The 16,199-nt window shown below is 36.1% G+C and overlaps 1 protein-coding gene across 1 annotated transcript in view; it reads right to left on the bottom strand.

Moving 5' to 3' along the window:
* brinp3a.1 (bone morphogenetic protein/retinoic acid inducible neural-specific 3a, tandem duplicate 1) overlaps positions 1–15,575 on the bottom strand; it is a 56,384-nt gene extending 40,809 nt beyond the window's left edge. The window contains exons 1-2 of the mRNA XM_007249062.4: positions 15,029–15,575; positions 13,262–13,542 (exon numbers count right to left, since the gene is read on the bottom strand). Coding sequence (XP_007249124.2) covers positions 13,262–13,491 — 230 coding nt within the window. The 5' untranslated portion in view covers positions 13,492–13,542; positions 15,029–15,575. The remainder of the gene's footprint in view (positions 1–13,261; positions 13,543–15,028) is intronic.
* Positions 15,576–16,199: the final 624 nt, after the last annotated feature.

The raw sequence follows: 16,199 nt of genomic DNA, 5'->3' as shown, positions 1-16,199 counted from the left end.
CAGGTTCATATTGTGTTTACACTGTGTGTTGTTTTGCTAATGATCTTCTCATATAGAGCCCTAGAAGTTTAAACCCCCAAGACAGATGACTGATGGGATAGGGGACAGCACCACGGAAATGGCAGGAAATGAAGACTCCAATACAGAGTTAATTTGAAAATGATTTACAATTATTTGTCAGTCAGATCCCACCCTGTGTTGCTTTTCTCTTAAAGTAACAGTTCCCAATTTGCACTGAGCATTAAAAATTTCAACTACAAACTAACGCAAAGTAAAAGCCCACAGATGAAAATAAACATTTATCTAGCAGTGTACGAAACTGAATTTTAAATTACATGCAGTTTATATTTGAAGATATTTGTTCAAAACTATAGCTTTATTATTAAAAATGTCTTTGTTTTGGTAAGTCAGAATATACATACTCAAAAAAAGATTTACTCTAATTTTAAACTTTCTGGGAGGAAATAAATCTGAACCAAACCATGCTGTGAAAAGGGTGATTTGTTACATCCCTTAAAAGAAAAAAGAAATAACTGTGGGCTTAGCAGATTTAATCAGATCAAACACAGATAAGATCTAGTGTATTTGCTAAAAAAAAACAGAAACAATTCACTGTCTGCAATGATTGCAGCCTAGAAATCTAACAACTGTGAAGGATTTTAGTCAGCTCAAATAATTGCATTTAGGTGACAAAATAATAATTTGAGAGGGCCTACACTGACAGAAAGAAATAAACTGACAAAGGCCTTTTAAGGCAATTTCTGTAATATGAAAACAACACACAAGCCTAAACTTGCTCAATCGTCTACTAATTAGAAATGGATGGGCTCAATAGCAAAAGAGGCACAGATAGACAATAAGAAAAGGACTAAATCACATGAAAAAGACAATATTAATGTTGGCTTGATACATGATTAATAACATTTTGCCAAATCTGAATGTAACACGGTATAAAACCTCTTAACCTTTGTGTAAGAACAACTATTACCCCCTGAATGTATACATGCATTGTGTATAAACTGAAAAGACAGTCCTATGTGTTCAATCATTTAACATGACAAATCTATGGAACTTTTTTGTTTATTTTTGGTGATTAAAAATGGGAGCTAGGGGTGTGCCATATCACACTGTGCATGGTAATATCAGCAACATTCTTAAATATTTTTATAAAATTAAAAATACCCTAAAATATTCTGTAGGGTAATTTTTGCTGTTTGCAACAAAAGGAAAATTCACACTGTTCTCATTTCCCATTAATTGTCTATGAGACACAGATTATATCTAATCCAGTATCATTCATTTTACTTCATTCCTGGGTATATGGAGGACATTATTATTATCATGAGATGTTACAATCTGGGTGTGCCCTATTATATCATATGAAATAATATCTCCAAATAAAATGTTATATTAGCAAGAGTGTGTTCTTAAATGTTTTTTTTTTTTTTTTTTTTTTTTACTCAATGTTTTGTCATATTGCAGACAATATTGTTATAGCAAACATACCCTGAAATATTGTGATATTATTTTAGGGAAATACCACCCACCCCTAATGAAAGCTGTTTAAATAAACAAGAAATGTTCTTGTGAATTCTGTCTGGTGCAGATGGTGATAAGAATGTCAAAGGACAAGGTCACTGCAGACTCATTATTCACGGATATGATGCATGTATTCCAGTTTACCCTACAGCCTGATAACTGCTAACATTCAGTGAATAATGATATTGTTGCACTAGCAATACGCAATGCAGTATCAGAGATGTGTTCTGTTAGCAAGACGACTAAAGATTTGGAGCTATTATATATGTGTATATAGCTGCATTACTGCATGACTTCATCAACTATATTGCCAACAGTATTCGCTTACATATCCAAATAATTCAACTTAGGTTCCAATCACTTCAATGGGGACAGGTGCATAAAATCAAGCACTTAGGCATGCAGACTGCTTCTACAGACAAAGAATGGTTCGCTCTCAGGAGCTCAGTAAATTCCAGTGTGGTGCCATGATAGGATGCCACTTGTGCAACAAGTCCAGTTGTGAAATTTTCTCAATACTAAATATACCACATTCAACTGTCAGTGCTATTATAAGAAAGTGGGAAGCGACTGGGAACGAAAGCTTCTCACTCTGTTGAGAGTAAGATAAATCACTACAGACCTCTAAATATCAAATTAGCTCAATAGGATTAGAGCATTGAGAGTTTTATGGAATGGGTTTCCATGTCCGAGCAGCAGCATCCAGGCCTTATATCACCAAATGCAATGCAGGTGAATGGAATGCATATACACTATAGGAAGTGTTGGATGGCAATGCTATTTACAGAGAGATGAAGGTTATCAGAAAAAAATGAATGATTGAAAATCTATCCTGATATGGGCAATTTTTGTTGAGCTACACATACAGAAGCAGTGTGCACAGCAACAAGCCAGACATCTAAGCTTGGAGTTGTAGAGATTCCTAATGGTGAACTGTGATAATCCATACCAAGCAGCTCAAATATTCTTATAATTCTGCAGTTGGGGTGGAGTGTTCCAAGTTTTGCCAACAGGACAATTCTCGTCCACATACTGAGGCTGTCTCAAGAGCTTGCCTAAAAATAATATCTAGTATGATGTAAAAAATTATTATTTTGCCTCTGCCACCTAAAACATGTCAAAAGTCAAGTTTCTCTCTAAGTAGAGCAGTCAGTCAATTTTACTCAAACTTAACACACCTTCACAAGTATTATCATCATTAACAAAAGGGTATTTCAACAGTCAAAGAGTGACCTGTTTAGAAAAATATTAAAACTGTGCACCCATTATAATAAATGAGTAAATGCATGTGAATAAATGTCAATACAATTAAACAAATAATGCATATTTGATGGCTTCATGAATTATCTATCACATGTTCTATTAGATATCTGTGTGACTGTACAGTCAAATTGTTTTGCATCTAATCAGGTTACAGCTTACACAGCACATGCTAGCAACTGACACGGACAAATGAGCTGATCAATTTATCAATTCTGACCAAAACGTTACAGACTAGTGTGATCATGTATGTGGACGCATACAAAATTTGACCAAAAAAAAAGCCATTTTAAGTCTGCATACTTTATTATATCCCCCTTTTACCCTGCTCTAAAAAGATCTGAAAAAGACACCCGAGCACCACCACAGAGTAGGGAATCTATGAACCACACTATTACCCTAAAACGCTGTTGTGTCATCCTCCAAAAGAAACCCAGAATTATTTACACCCCCACAATTCAAAAGCAGCCTACTAATAAAAGCCAAAAATATGGTAATACTCAACAAAGACTATGAGAAAGTTAAGAAAATACAGGTTGTTACAAAAACAGGCCTCATGATCACAGCTTTCCTGGGCCACTGCAGAGGTCAATCTCATCCTTAACACAAGATGAAGTGAAACTTAGGGGAAAACCAGCCAATAAAATCAGAGCTTTTCTTGTGTGTATTTGTGTTGTATTCTGGGGCAAAAAAACAGGTTTTAAATAGGGTTGTTAATTTGAGCAAGAAAGTCATACTCGTGTTTGTACATCAAATAACACATTAGAACACTCAACTATAAATATATATATTTTTTTCGCCTTAAAAGGAAGAATGTTGTATTAGTCATCAGATATTTGATTTCTTAAAATCCTTTAGGATTTAACACACATTCAAACAAGCAAGACATTGGGAAATCTGCAACTGTTCTGCTTCACAAGGCCTAATAAAAAAAGTAATCCATTGTGTGTGTATATAACGTATATATATAATGTTATGCAATATAGTATGCACATTTAAAACTGTAATATGAAATAGTACAAGCGGAACACTGACAACGCTACAGAGCTTAGTAGGTGGAGCATTTCTGGTTTGCTCATATCCTGTTATCAAAGTTGACAAGATGCTTTGAAGCTGATTGTGTGTGTGTGTGTGTGTGTGTGTGTGTGAGTGTGAGTGAGAGAGAGAGAGAGAGAGAGAGAGAGAGGGAGAGAGAGAGAGAGTGAGAGAGAAAGAGAGAGAGAGAGAAAAGTGAGGTTGATTTTGCAGAAGTGGTCCATGCCTCCAGGACAGGAGTAGATGAAACCCCTGGAGACAATCACTGGAAGCTCGCCATTCTGCACCTATTAGCAAACCGTTTTGGAATGGGTGCGGCCCAGTGCCCAGCAGCTTGCTCTAGTTCCTTACAGTCCTCTTGAGTCGAGATGAAAGAATGGCAACACACCATGGAGAAAGCAATGCTCTCTCCAAATAGAACAGTTTTTCAGATAATTAATTTGCACCACACTAGGAAAAATTCCAGTAGTTTTTGAGGATGGGGTGGTGGGTGAATGTTGTTAAGGCCTTACTTAAAATACTGCTGCGGGAAACCCTGAATGCCAATTTTTACATTTTAATTTCTAGTTAGAAGTGTAAAACATAGAAAAAATACAGACATTTTAACACAGGGCAGCATTACCCAAACCACAGTTTTTTAGGAAAGTGGCCCAAAACTCTCATGTTCTTCTGTTTTTGAACAGCAGGTTTAAATAACAGTACATCCATAACAATTGGAAAAGGCAGCTTTTAAAAAAACATGTTTAGAAATATTTGGAAATAAATGTTCTGTTTTTCCAGAAGCCAGAAAACCCAGGATTAAAAATACAACAAATGTTGTATGTTAAATTTGTTAAAATTAAAACCTAATCTTAACAAAACCTTAACCTTCACCTTAATTTACACCTAAACCTAATATTGACCTAACCCTTACCTACATCTCACTTAACATCTAGAGATAAATGTAACTATTGCAAGTTTTGATTTAATACAGAAATTGTGCTGTGTACATGTAATTAAACTAATCTTCAAATCCACGTGACAGTTCCTTTTTAAGCAGCTTCTTATTGAAAAAAGGTAACAAAGCTGACTTGATGCATGGGTTGTTAGTAGCTAAATAAAAATCTGACATGCTGGGGTAAACTTGCTCCTCCAGAGAGTTAAAAGGCATTCCAAAAATCTAGCCTATAAACAATGTTGTTAAGAAAAGCTTAGAGAGAACAGTTTATGCTGGACCACATTTCATGGAGAAAGAATTACAATAGGCCAAAGAAGTCAAGTGGTTAATGGAGGGCTTTTGAAACGAAGTTGCTTTATCAAATATTGATTAGTGAGAACACAGATCCCAAGTTTGAATTATATTACCCAAATTGCTGTTTTTCACAGCTAGAGTGGGGTAAGAAAATAAATATTTTCAGAACATGGGCATTGGCATATTTTTGTCATTCCCAAATGATATGGAGCTATGAGTTTCTGTACAATTTCCATATGGAATTAGGTGGAATAAGCCAGACTGTGTGAGTGCACTGTTCTATTTAAGCAGATAATTTGCTAAAAAAAGAATTGTGATCATTTATATTCCTTTTTTCTAAAATCAGAGGGCTAGTTTTATTTTTGTGGCACTCTCACTGGAAACTAACACATAGCCATGCTATAAATAGCAATGTCAACTATATAGATTTATTTGATTGCTTCGGTGCTGCATGCCAGGGACTGTGATGTCTCTAAGGTGCACATTAAAAGATTCTGGACATCGACTTGGTTGAAAACAACAGAGATAATAGTCTCTCTTCACCATTAGAGTGATGAGACATCTAACAGCCGTTAAAAGCCCACTAATAAATTCAAATTTAATCTTGATAATGAACAGCCATTGAACACAGGTCTGATATTCGTTGGTAAAAAAATACTACTTCCATTTCTTTCCAGCCAAGAGACTACTATCAGCTCATTTTGTTACTCATGCCAATAAGTATTCAATTTATTAATTTATTCCTTATTATTTTAATAGAATTTAAGAAAAAAGAACTCTTTGTTTTTAAACAACTCAAAGAAAGACCATCTACCTTCTATGTGAGAGAATGCCTGACCAGTGTTTTAATGTAAACTGATTACTCAAACGTGCTGTGAATGTAAGCCTCCTAAGATATGACGCTGCTGACTAATGAGGCCTAATAATGGCGGGATGATGTTCCTCGCCTGTCAGCTAAGCTGCCATTTCTGCATTGCCAGTCAAGCACATTGATGATGTCAATATTCATCCTCTGTCATGTAATTACTCTTTTTCCGGTTCATTCACTGACCCATGAAAGTGGATTTCAAAATCACTGGACCGCAGACTTTACAATAGACCCCAAATGTTTTCACACAGAAATGAAAACAAAATGAATACATTTTTCAATAAGTGGAACACTGATATATAAGCGCTGCACATAAAGAGCTTAATTTTATAATGTAATATGATTTTACACATGAATTGTTACAAAAACTCTATTTAGCACAATGAGTCTAAATGACTCTTTCGCATAAATACCGAACATTTACTTTAAAATGAAAAGAAATAAGAAAGTAATATTAGCATGTGCAAGAGTTTATAAATGTAAAAGCTCACAATTTTTTTAGGCCATAATTGGCTCATTAAGACTAAACAGACACATTAAAAATGTCAGGTAATAACATTTAACAGTATTTAAATGTATTATTTAACAGTATTTAACAGACATTTAAAAAAGTTGATACCAATTTGAATAAGTTTAAAATATCTCATTTTATCTCATCTTATTTAAGTACTGTATTACTTGTAGAAAAAAAGACTATATCAGATCAGTATCAGTAAATGGTCAATCTTAATGTTTTTATATCGTAAAAAGGGCAAAAAATTGCAATGGTCAAGAAAAGTGCTTAAATTAGCATGAACACTAACTATACTAAATATCTTTGTAGCAGCAACATATATAAAAGACACGGTCATTTAGAAAAAACTCAAACTGGAGGGAATTTGGCTTCTATAACTGACAGATGTTCCAAAACAGACCTTAAAATCCACCATGAACTACTTCAAGTAAAACAAGCCAAAGCTTTGGAATCGCTTCACAGTCCTGAAAAAACTGTGAGTAGATTTTTAACACGCTGTGCATGCAAGATGGTCTGAAAATACTGCACAACTAGAAGTGTTTAACAAAGAAGAGTGCAAAACAGACAGACCTCCAAGCTGGAAAAACAGCATGAACAGACTTGGTCAGCCAAACTTTCACAGATCCCAACATTACTTTCTTATATATTTTTATAAGTTTATTTAATATAAAATGTATATTAACAATAGCAAAATTGCAATACTATTTCAGTTATCAGTTATTGTATTTATTTCCTCAAAATTTAGCAGAATAAAAAATGCAAGCAAAGGTGCCCAAACGTTTACTCGCAACTGCAACTTTAAACCACTGTGCCTTCACTGCAGTGACATTTACCATATGGGACCTGAAATAGCACATCTCTTGAAGCAGAACCACAGCCTTCATATACTAATCCAGAAGAACAATCTAAAGGAAATGGCTGAAGAACCAGTAGGTGTTTTGTCCTTGAGTGTGCCATGAAAGCGAGTACAAGAACACTCTAGGGACATGCTTGTCTTGAAACATAAATAATGAGACAATTAACCAGGGCCTAACTCCACTACCCTCATTTCTGTTTCTCCCTGTACTCCTTTTTCTCTCTGGCCTTGTAAATATCTTTCATTTTGTGTTACTTCCATACAGAGTACAGTAAAGGGAGGTGTTAACCACCATGGGATTACTGTCATAGCACAAGTGAAAAGTGCTTAGAGTACTATAGGTAGAGCTAAGGATGCTCCAGATATATGTGCAGCCCATGAGACTGATGCATAACCAATTTGAAACTGCCGCTTCATTTAGACAAATCAGTAGACAAAACAGACAATACTTCAAATAAATGAATAACACAGAATGATTGGGACAGATTCTGTCAGAAATGATTACAAAGCCATACAAGAGTTCAAACAGGTGTGATAACTGTCTGAAAAAGCACTGAAGCAAAAGGATCATCTGCACAAGACTATTCTTTGATTCCACAAATGAAAAAAAAAAGAATTAATTATGCCCTTCTAGGTCTCCCATGTAACATTATTTGATCAAGATGAGCTGATTTCTACTACTATTCATAACCAGCACAACTGGTCCTTATTATTATTTGGACGTTTTCACACTAACTGTTTTATTTCTACACCCGGGAGAGCTTGCTCCATGATTTTGTTACATTTTTTTTTATTGAAAGCTGTTTTTTAGCCCAGTTTCAGTCCAGTAACATGACTGCTTCGATGTATTGGATTGCTTCCTTTTTCACCTTTTTCTTATCTTAATAAAAATGCAAGACTGGAGCAAGGCTACTCTAAAGTTCAGCTTTGTGTACAATTGTGATATATCGCCTTGCTTACAGTATCAGTATGCTGCCAAGTGATTAAAATAATAACCTAATTAATCCCATACTTTGTGATTAATCTAAATTAATCACAGTCACTACCTTTTGTAAGAAAGCATTTTAAACTGTACAATTCAAATTTAGCTGAGAAATGATGAATAAACGGATAAAACGAATAACTGACACAGAATTAAAGGGTCCTTGTAATGAACATCAATCAGTAACAGATGCTGTAAGTACTGTATACCTATCTCTGAGTACCCTGACCATATTTTGTAGTTTGATGCATGTGTATTTGTCTAAAAATAAGAAAAAAACACATAAGTATGAGACACATAAAATGTTACAAGAGAGTATTTTCAGGAGGTTCTAGGATACTCAAATATGCCTTAAGAGAGAGTAACTACACTCTAAGACATTTTTATACTGCTCGGTATAAAATACTAAAATATACACTATATTGCCAAACGCATCCACTTGCCAGCCTTGCATTTGTAAGGTGTAAGGTTTTGTTGCAGCTGCTCAGCCATGCAGCTAATCTAAAGGCCACATGAAGTTTGGAGGTCTGCAATGATTGACTCTGCAGAAAGTTGGTAGGCTCAACACACTATGCTCCTCAGCATCTGCTGACCCATCTCATGCTCTATTATTTTACATTGACACAATACATTTATTTTGTTCCCAGTTGCTTGCACTTTGTTGTTATAATATCACTGATAGTTGACTGTGGAATATTTAGTAGTGAGGAAAGGACTTATTGCACAGGGGGCATTCTATCACGGTACCACGCTGAAATTTACTGAGCTCCTGAGAGCGACCCATTTGTTTACTAATGTTTGTAGAAACAGTCTGCATGCCTATGTGTTTGGTTTTATATCCCTTGGCCATGAAAGTGACCATAAAATGAGATGCAAATATTAAACAGAAGTTAATTAATTTACCATATTTTAAACAAAAGGTTATGAAGCAAAGTCGAAATGAAAATGAAACCAGATAAAATACAAAACTCTATTTTTAACAGATCAGGTAGGTTAGAGTAGGTTTCTTCTAGAATGCTCAGTACCAGGCTTAGAGCATGTTATCACAATCCTACCTGTTTTCTCAAAATAATTAATTGCTAAAATTTATATCAGAATGGTATTAGATAAAGTAAGGTCTGATGTTTGATATGATGTGTGTATGATGTCTGTACATTACTCTGGTCTTCAGTTATGAAGGTCAAAACACCGGCATGTACCAAGAAGTGCATATCCGTTTTGTTTCCCATTGTGACCTGAACTGTAGTGCCAGGTCACAGGGCTCCCAGGAAGGAAATTAATCATAGATCATTTTTTCAAAAACCTTGGTGTTAATTTGACATACTTATTTGCAATATTTTGAATCATAACTCCTGTATTGTGATACATAGTGTATCACCTACACTCTAAGAAAAGTAAGTACAGATTTGTACTTAAAAGAGTACAAAGCTTGTCGCTGGGGCTGTACCTTATATTGAGGCACAAAAAAGTACCTTTCAGTGAAAGTCCTTTTTTGTACCCAGGGTTTTTGTGGCAGTAAAAATCATAAAGATTATAAACATTATCATCAACTAAATATGGCTCAAAAACTTGATGATACAAAATTGTCTGGCTTTCAAATAAAAAATGTGCAATTTAAATATATATTGTTCATTAGTACAGTGATACAGAATACTGAATGTACCTTTTGACTGGTTAAATGGTACAAATTTGTACTTATTGCTGTTAGAAATTACTTTGTACTTCAGAGGGAACAAATCTGACCCCGTAAAGACCAATATTGTACCTTTGAGGGTACAATTATAAAGAGTGTACCTTCGAGTACAAAAAAGTACTCATATCGTACCTCTGTTTTTTAGAGTGTATTTCTTGCCAATACACATATTGTTCTCATATGAGACTTGCTCCTTGTTTGGAGGAGCTCCTTAACAGTAAAATGCTATACATTGCAAAAGCGCTGTTCCTCGCCACTTTCGTGTTTGTACACAAGCATAATAATAAAAACCAGCAAACAGTCAGAAACTTTTTCACACCCACACACAAAACGTTGTCCATGGAAATGTCCAAACACTGGGTTCCAAATAACAAAAGTTATAAAAATCCTCAACCACATTCAGTGTCATATGTATAAGAAGTAGAGCTTACAAACCCCATAGTTTCTTGACATTCAGACTTTAAATCAAATTAGTGTTTTTCTTGGACCCTGCCTTCTAATGCAAATACTTGTATGTATACAGATCAATTTGAAAAATCAATCATTCTGAAGAAATGTTGAATAATCTATATTTCAGAATGAAATGTAAAAGAGAAAGAACAGGAAGAGTGTGCAGTTACAGTAACAAATTGCAGGAAGTATTTTAGCCACAATATTTTAGAACGTGGCTACAATACGCAAACCTAAAAAAAAATTGTACTAGCACAATCCCGTACTGCATGCTCAGCTTTCTGTTCTTTGCCATATTATATGCTAGATTTTGCTATGCACCTAAAATTTGACATGTAATGCATTCTGAATGGCTTTTTTGCTAAACATAAGTGTATAGAGTGGTTATCTGTGCACCTGTAGTGTTTCTGCCAGCTTGAACAGTTTGATTATTCTCTCATCAAACACTCTGTTTCTCTCAACAGAAATGTTTTTTCTCTTTTACTCAGAGTTAAATCTAGGAATGTTGCGCATGAAAATATTAGGAGATGAGTAGTTTTAGAAATATAAATATTTATTTCCTGTTCTGATATCTGATTATTAAGTTGTGGACATTCCCAAGCCATACTCTAATTTAACTTTTCACAATCAGATTAAAATGCAACTTTCCCTGACTTTGCCATGACAGTGTACACTTCTACAAATTCTAAACATTTTCCTACTGTTGTTTTTAGATATATATGTTCTGTTGATGTTTCTGTTTGTTCAGGGCAGAATATCGAGGAAAATAGGCCTTGTACCTTTTGTACAGTCATTTTTCCAGCAAGATGTTGTAGTGTGAAAGCTTTTGCCGGTGCACAGGTCGTGTGATGGGAAAGGGACTGAAATAGAGTTTCTTCACACATATATCCCCAGCATGCCTGACAGCTCTGTAAGGGGAGGGTTATATACAGGAGGCAGTTGGGCTGCTGTGAAGTTTGCTGAAGCAAAGCCCCGCTCTTTTGCAATCCGCTCTCTTTTCCTCGCATGCTAATAGCAAAGCTCTCTAAGCGCAAGGTGACAGTACTTGTCGGCTTAGCAAGAGCTGTTCTAGATACAATGAAAATCAGCACTAATACGCCCATGCAAACATTGTCGTGCTAATTCTTTGCGCACTATCTGAGCACGAGACAGCATACACACTTCTACAAGTCAGCAGCGTCTATAATAAGGGCTGGTTTGAAGGAATGAAGCAGGAAGAAGGCACCTTAATTTATTCATTAAAAATAAAGAACTGTATTCTCAAGGGTGCAGCCACTGAAAGCAGTGCAGATGGGCCAAAGTTGCTTTTTGTTTATAACGCTGATTGTAAACAGTAATTAAAAAAGCCCATAATGACGTGATGGAGTGAGAAACCTGGGGCAACTAAAGAGAACAAAGCTGATGAAAACAAAGACGATTTTACAAATAAAATGCTGTAGGTTTGACATGTTCAAGGGAAGCAGGTGTATGATGCATTTTGTCAATATTTTGTCAAACCTTATATCTTAGAAAGGTCAAACTTTACAAAAGAAAATGGCTTAATAATGCAATACAACTGTATTACATTTTTCCATTAAATTGCTCTTTATCCACTTGTCAAAAAAAGTGCACACAGTGTAACATGCAGCAATTTTTTTCATATGTCAAAAATTTATGAGAAAAAGAAAAGAGGAAATTAAGAAAAAAATGAGTTATGCATTCTTGATTTGATGGTAAAGATTTGTTATAAGGTTATATACTGCCTGAGAGAGATTCAGGGACAGTGCAGATCTCTATGCTGCTCCACACAGGGTTGCTGTGTCTTACCACCGACCCACAAGAGGACTACAGACATTCAAAAGGTCTCACATGCTGCAGCAGTTCAACCTTTTTCAAGCACCAATGAAAAAGGCAAGAGAGCCTATAACAGAGATTTTTATTTTATCTTCGATACTTTCATTTCTGCCATAAAAGTAACTGCTCTAGAGTCAACCACCATTCAAATTCCCAGTCTCATCTAACAATGTGACATAAAACAAGTATATTCTTTGCCTTTAAAAACCAATAGCTTTGAGAATTGCAGAGTTACAGTCTCTGCTTTAGAATATATGAGGCTGGGATGAAGCGCTGATACTTCCTCAGCCCAGATCGCTAGATGACGTAACCCCTACCACTGTATACACTCTCTTTGAAAGCTGAGCTCCTGTCTGGTATGTGGGTGCAGACCCACATCCACACACAAAGACAAGTACACACACACAGCTCCAGCCTCCCAGCCCACCAGCAGGGGGAGATCCGGCATCTACATTTGCTCTCCTCTTGACTCCGATTTTGTGCCACTGACAGAAAAAGGGCCAGTGGAGCATTCACAAATGTGCCATGATGCAGAGGAGAGCGCGTGTGACTAACCCCAGTGTTGCCATCTCCATCTGTGCCTGGCAGCAGAGGCCCACAGTTCTGCCAAACATGCGTGTCAGTCAGCCTCATTTCAGCTGGCTCCCAGCCTTTCTGTTTCGCGCCGCTGTTACTTCATCTAATCCTCTGCGCTCAAACTCAACTCAACTTCTGTCAACACCTCACCTGCCATGAGTCACACGTAATCATCTGGTACAGTTTTGTTCCACACCACTAAACTCCGGCTTACTGGTTTTGCAGGCAAACGTGGATTTGGAGCACAATTTTGGATCTGAATCGCTTGTTTTCCAGGCACATGTTTGATGAAATGCTGCAATCCTGTCAATGATAAAAATTATGGCAATTACAGCACCTGCCTCAAGCCCATAATTTTTTCTCCAACAAAATCAAAATCAAACTGTCGTCGGGCTCCCTGTCAAGCAGCGGCACAGTGACTCACCTGTAAATTTTGTACTTGGTGGTGAAGCCCTGTTGGTAGCGCTCCACAAACTCTGCAAATTCCTGAGAGTGATGAAAAGGCCCTTTGTCTGAAAGGAGCCATCCAAATGTACCAGCGGCATCACGGGAGCCTGCAGCAGAGGCTAGAACCCAGCAGTGAAGGCTTAGCACAATACACTCCCATGGACACATCAGATAGGCCAGTCTAAAAGCAATACAGCGGCAGCTCATGCTTCACCCCACGACTCGACATTCTCTCAGGACTTTCCTCACCTCCTGGAACTGCAGAGAGACAGACAATAAAAGTCAGAAAATTGATAAGGCCAGATAAAAATGGAATACTCTATACACTTTTTACCTGATAAAATTACATGTAAATAACTTAAGTTATCAATAACATCGAATTAGGACCATTTAAATAGGACCTAATTTAGAATTTTCCATATAACTCATACCCATACAACACAATTAAAATGCAATGTACAAGTTATAGTGACATATTTCAAACTATATTAAGTACTTGCATGAGATTATTGTGGCAGCTATAGGACTTTTAAAAACAATTCACCTTTAAAATGACCTTAAATATGTAATGCATAAGGTATACTGACACTTTTTCCAGCTTATATTTTATTAACTAGTTAACTATGCTAGTATTTTACCAAACTTAATATATTTTACCAACTACTTAATTATACGATACATAAATATAGATACAAAAGGTCAAAGTGTTTTTTTGAACAGAAGAGTAAAACACTGCCTGTTTTCTGTACTGTACTTCTGTAAATGTTACTTATAAAACTATTTTAATCCAAAACTTGATTACAATAAAATGTCAACAAAGTGCTTTAGTTAAAATACTCCACACACAAAACTCATGTATTCATGGGATTTTCACCTGAGAGCTAACCTTAAATGTAATTATTTGTAATTATTTGTTATTAGCTATGTAAATATGGTGCAGGACTCTTAATAACATTTCACATTTAAAATGACCTATACTAAGCTTATATTTTATTAACTAATTAACTAACTAGATGTTAACTAACAAGTTTGCTAAGTTAGGGGAGTATTTTGCTAGTTAACTAATTAACTATTAATCTTAAGTTATTTAACTGTGCTTCATTGTAAACATAGATACAAAATAGGTAAAAAAAAGTGCTTTTGCTAAAATAAACTACAATAAACAGTAATGCTACAAATAAACATCATGCAGGAATAAAGACTTTCACCTGATAAAAGCTACATGCTATTTAACCCAGTTAGCTATACTAGAGTTATTTGTATATAGCTGGTAAACAATGGTTTAGGACATAAAGTTATAGTGTTAGTTGGCTTACACTTCTACTTAAAATACTAACCTTACACTGCAATGTACAACTAATGACACACTTCAAACTATTATTTTACTTGTTAATATTGCTGTGTTACTGTATTAACGTTACCTTTATTTTTAAATACTGTAAAGTTCTGTAAATAGCATAAAAATAGAAAAAATAGAAATAAAATAAAATAGAATGGTGTGCTAAACAAGCTAACTTCGCTAGCTAGCATACACAAAAACTAGCAAACATACCATGGACTTGTTACCTTAAACTCAATATAAACACTACATTATGAGGGAATTAAGCTAGTTATGCTACTTGTATAGGTCTTTTAAATGTTTCTTAGACTCTATACTTTAAGAAATCTGCTTTTCTATCCCAAGTGACAAAGAAATTAATTGTTTATTCGAGTGGAAGCGCGGTTATCGTTCCTGTCAGCTCACCTGAACGTTTAAAGGAGCGCGAGGGAATTCACGAGCTGGGAGAACAGAGAGCAGGCAGGGCGGCGGGAAGCTCGCGCACAAGTCCTACTGGCATCTGTAGTACAGTCCAGCGTTTAAAAAACGGTTAAAAGGGCACAAAAGAGAAAAAACTGACAGTTTTTGGTGAAAAATCTTCAGTTCTTTTCTTCCTCCGCTGTTCTGTTCCTCTCTCACTCCTCTGGTCCAGTCAGAAACGTGTTTAATGAGGATTTATGAAGTGGAAGTTCTGAAGAATCCGTTAGTCCGTTCCTGAGGCGCAGAGTTGGGAGCGCTGGATGTGCGGTAGTGTGTAGTCATTTCACACGCTGTCCAACATAACATACACACACCGCTGGGACCTCTGTTAGTCTCCTGTGATACACTCCTGCGTGAGGGACGAACTGTGAGAGAGAGAGAGGCTCCAGTGTGTGCGTGCGCGCGCGTGTGTGCGTGTGTCAGGTGCTCAAAACGATGCTCCTCCGCGACGTCAAAACGACCAATTTATTTCTGAGGCGAGCCGACTTCGCTTCTCATTGGTCTCTCGACCACCCGTATTCCGGCAAGCCCCGCCCTCCTTTGCCGTGAGTGGCTAGTAGTCCTCCCTCAAAAGCGTTTGAGGAAGAACTATTAGCCAATCGTAGCACAGGAGGCAAGGTCTGCGCGAATAAAGGTGGGTAAAAAACAAGTACTACAGCTCTGGAAAAAATAAGAAACCACTTTTTTTATTTTACCAAATGGACAACATCTGGAATATAATCAAGATAAATGATCACAAGCCATCAAACCAAGCTAAACTGCTTGAATTTTTGCACCAGGAGTGGCATAAAGTTATCCAAAAGCAGTGTGTAAAACCTGTGGAGGAGAACATGCCATGATGCACGAAAACTATAAAAAAACATAAAATAAAAAACAGGGTTATTCCACCAAGTATTGATTTCTGAACTCTTAAAACTGTATGAATATAAACGTGTTTTCTTTGCATTATTCAAGGTCTGAAAGCTCTGCATCTTTTTTTTGTTATTTCAGCAATTTCTCATTTTCTGCAATTAAATGCTCTAAATACACACAACAACATTTTTATTTGGAATTTGGGAGAAATGTTGTCCGTAGTTTATAGAATAAAACAACAATGTTAATTTTACTCAAAGATTTA

This window comes from Astyanax mexicanus, chromosome 5 (genome assembly GCF_023375975.1).
Source record: "Astyanax mexicanus isolate ESR-SI-001 chromosome 5, AstMex3_surface, whole genome shotgun sequence".
Taxonomy (NCBI): Eukaryota; Metazoa; Chordata; class Actinopteri; order Characiformes; family Acestrorhamphidae; genus Astyanax; species Astyanax mexicanus.
This window is presented reverse-complemented; position numbering and strand designations above follow the sequence as displayed.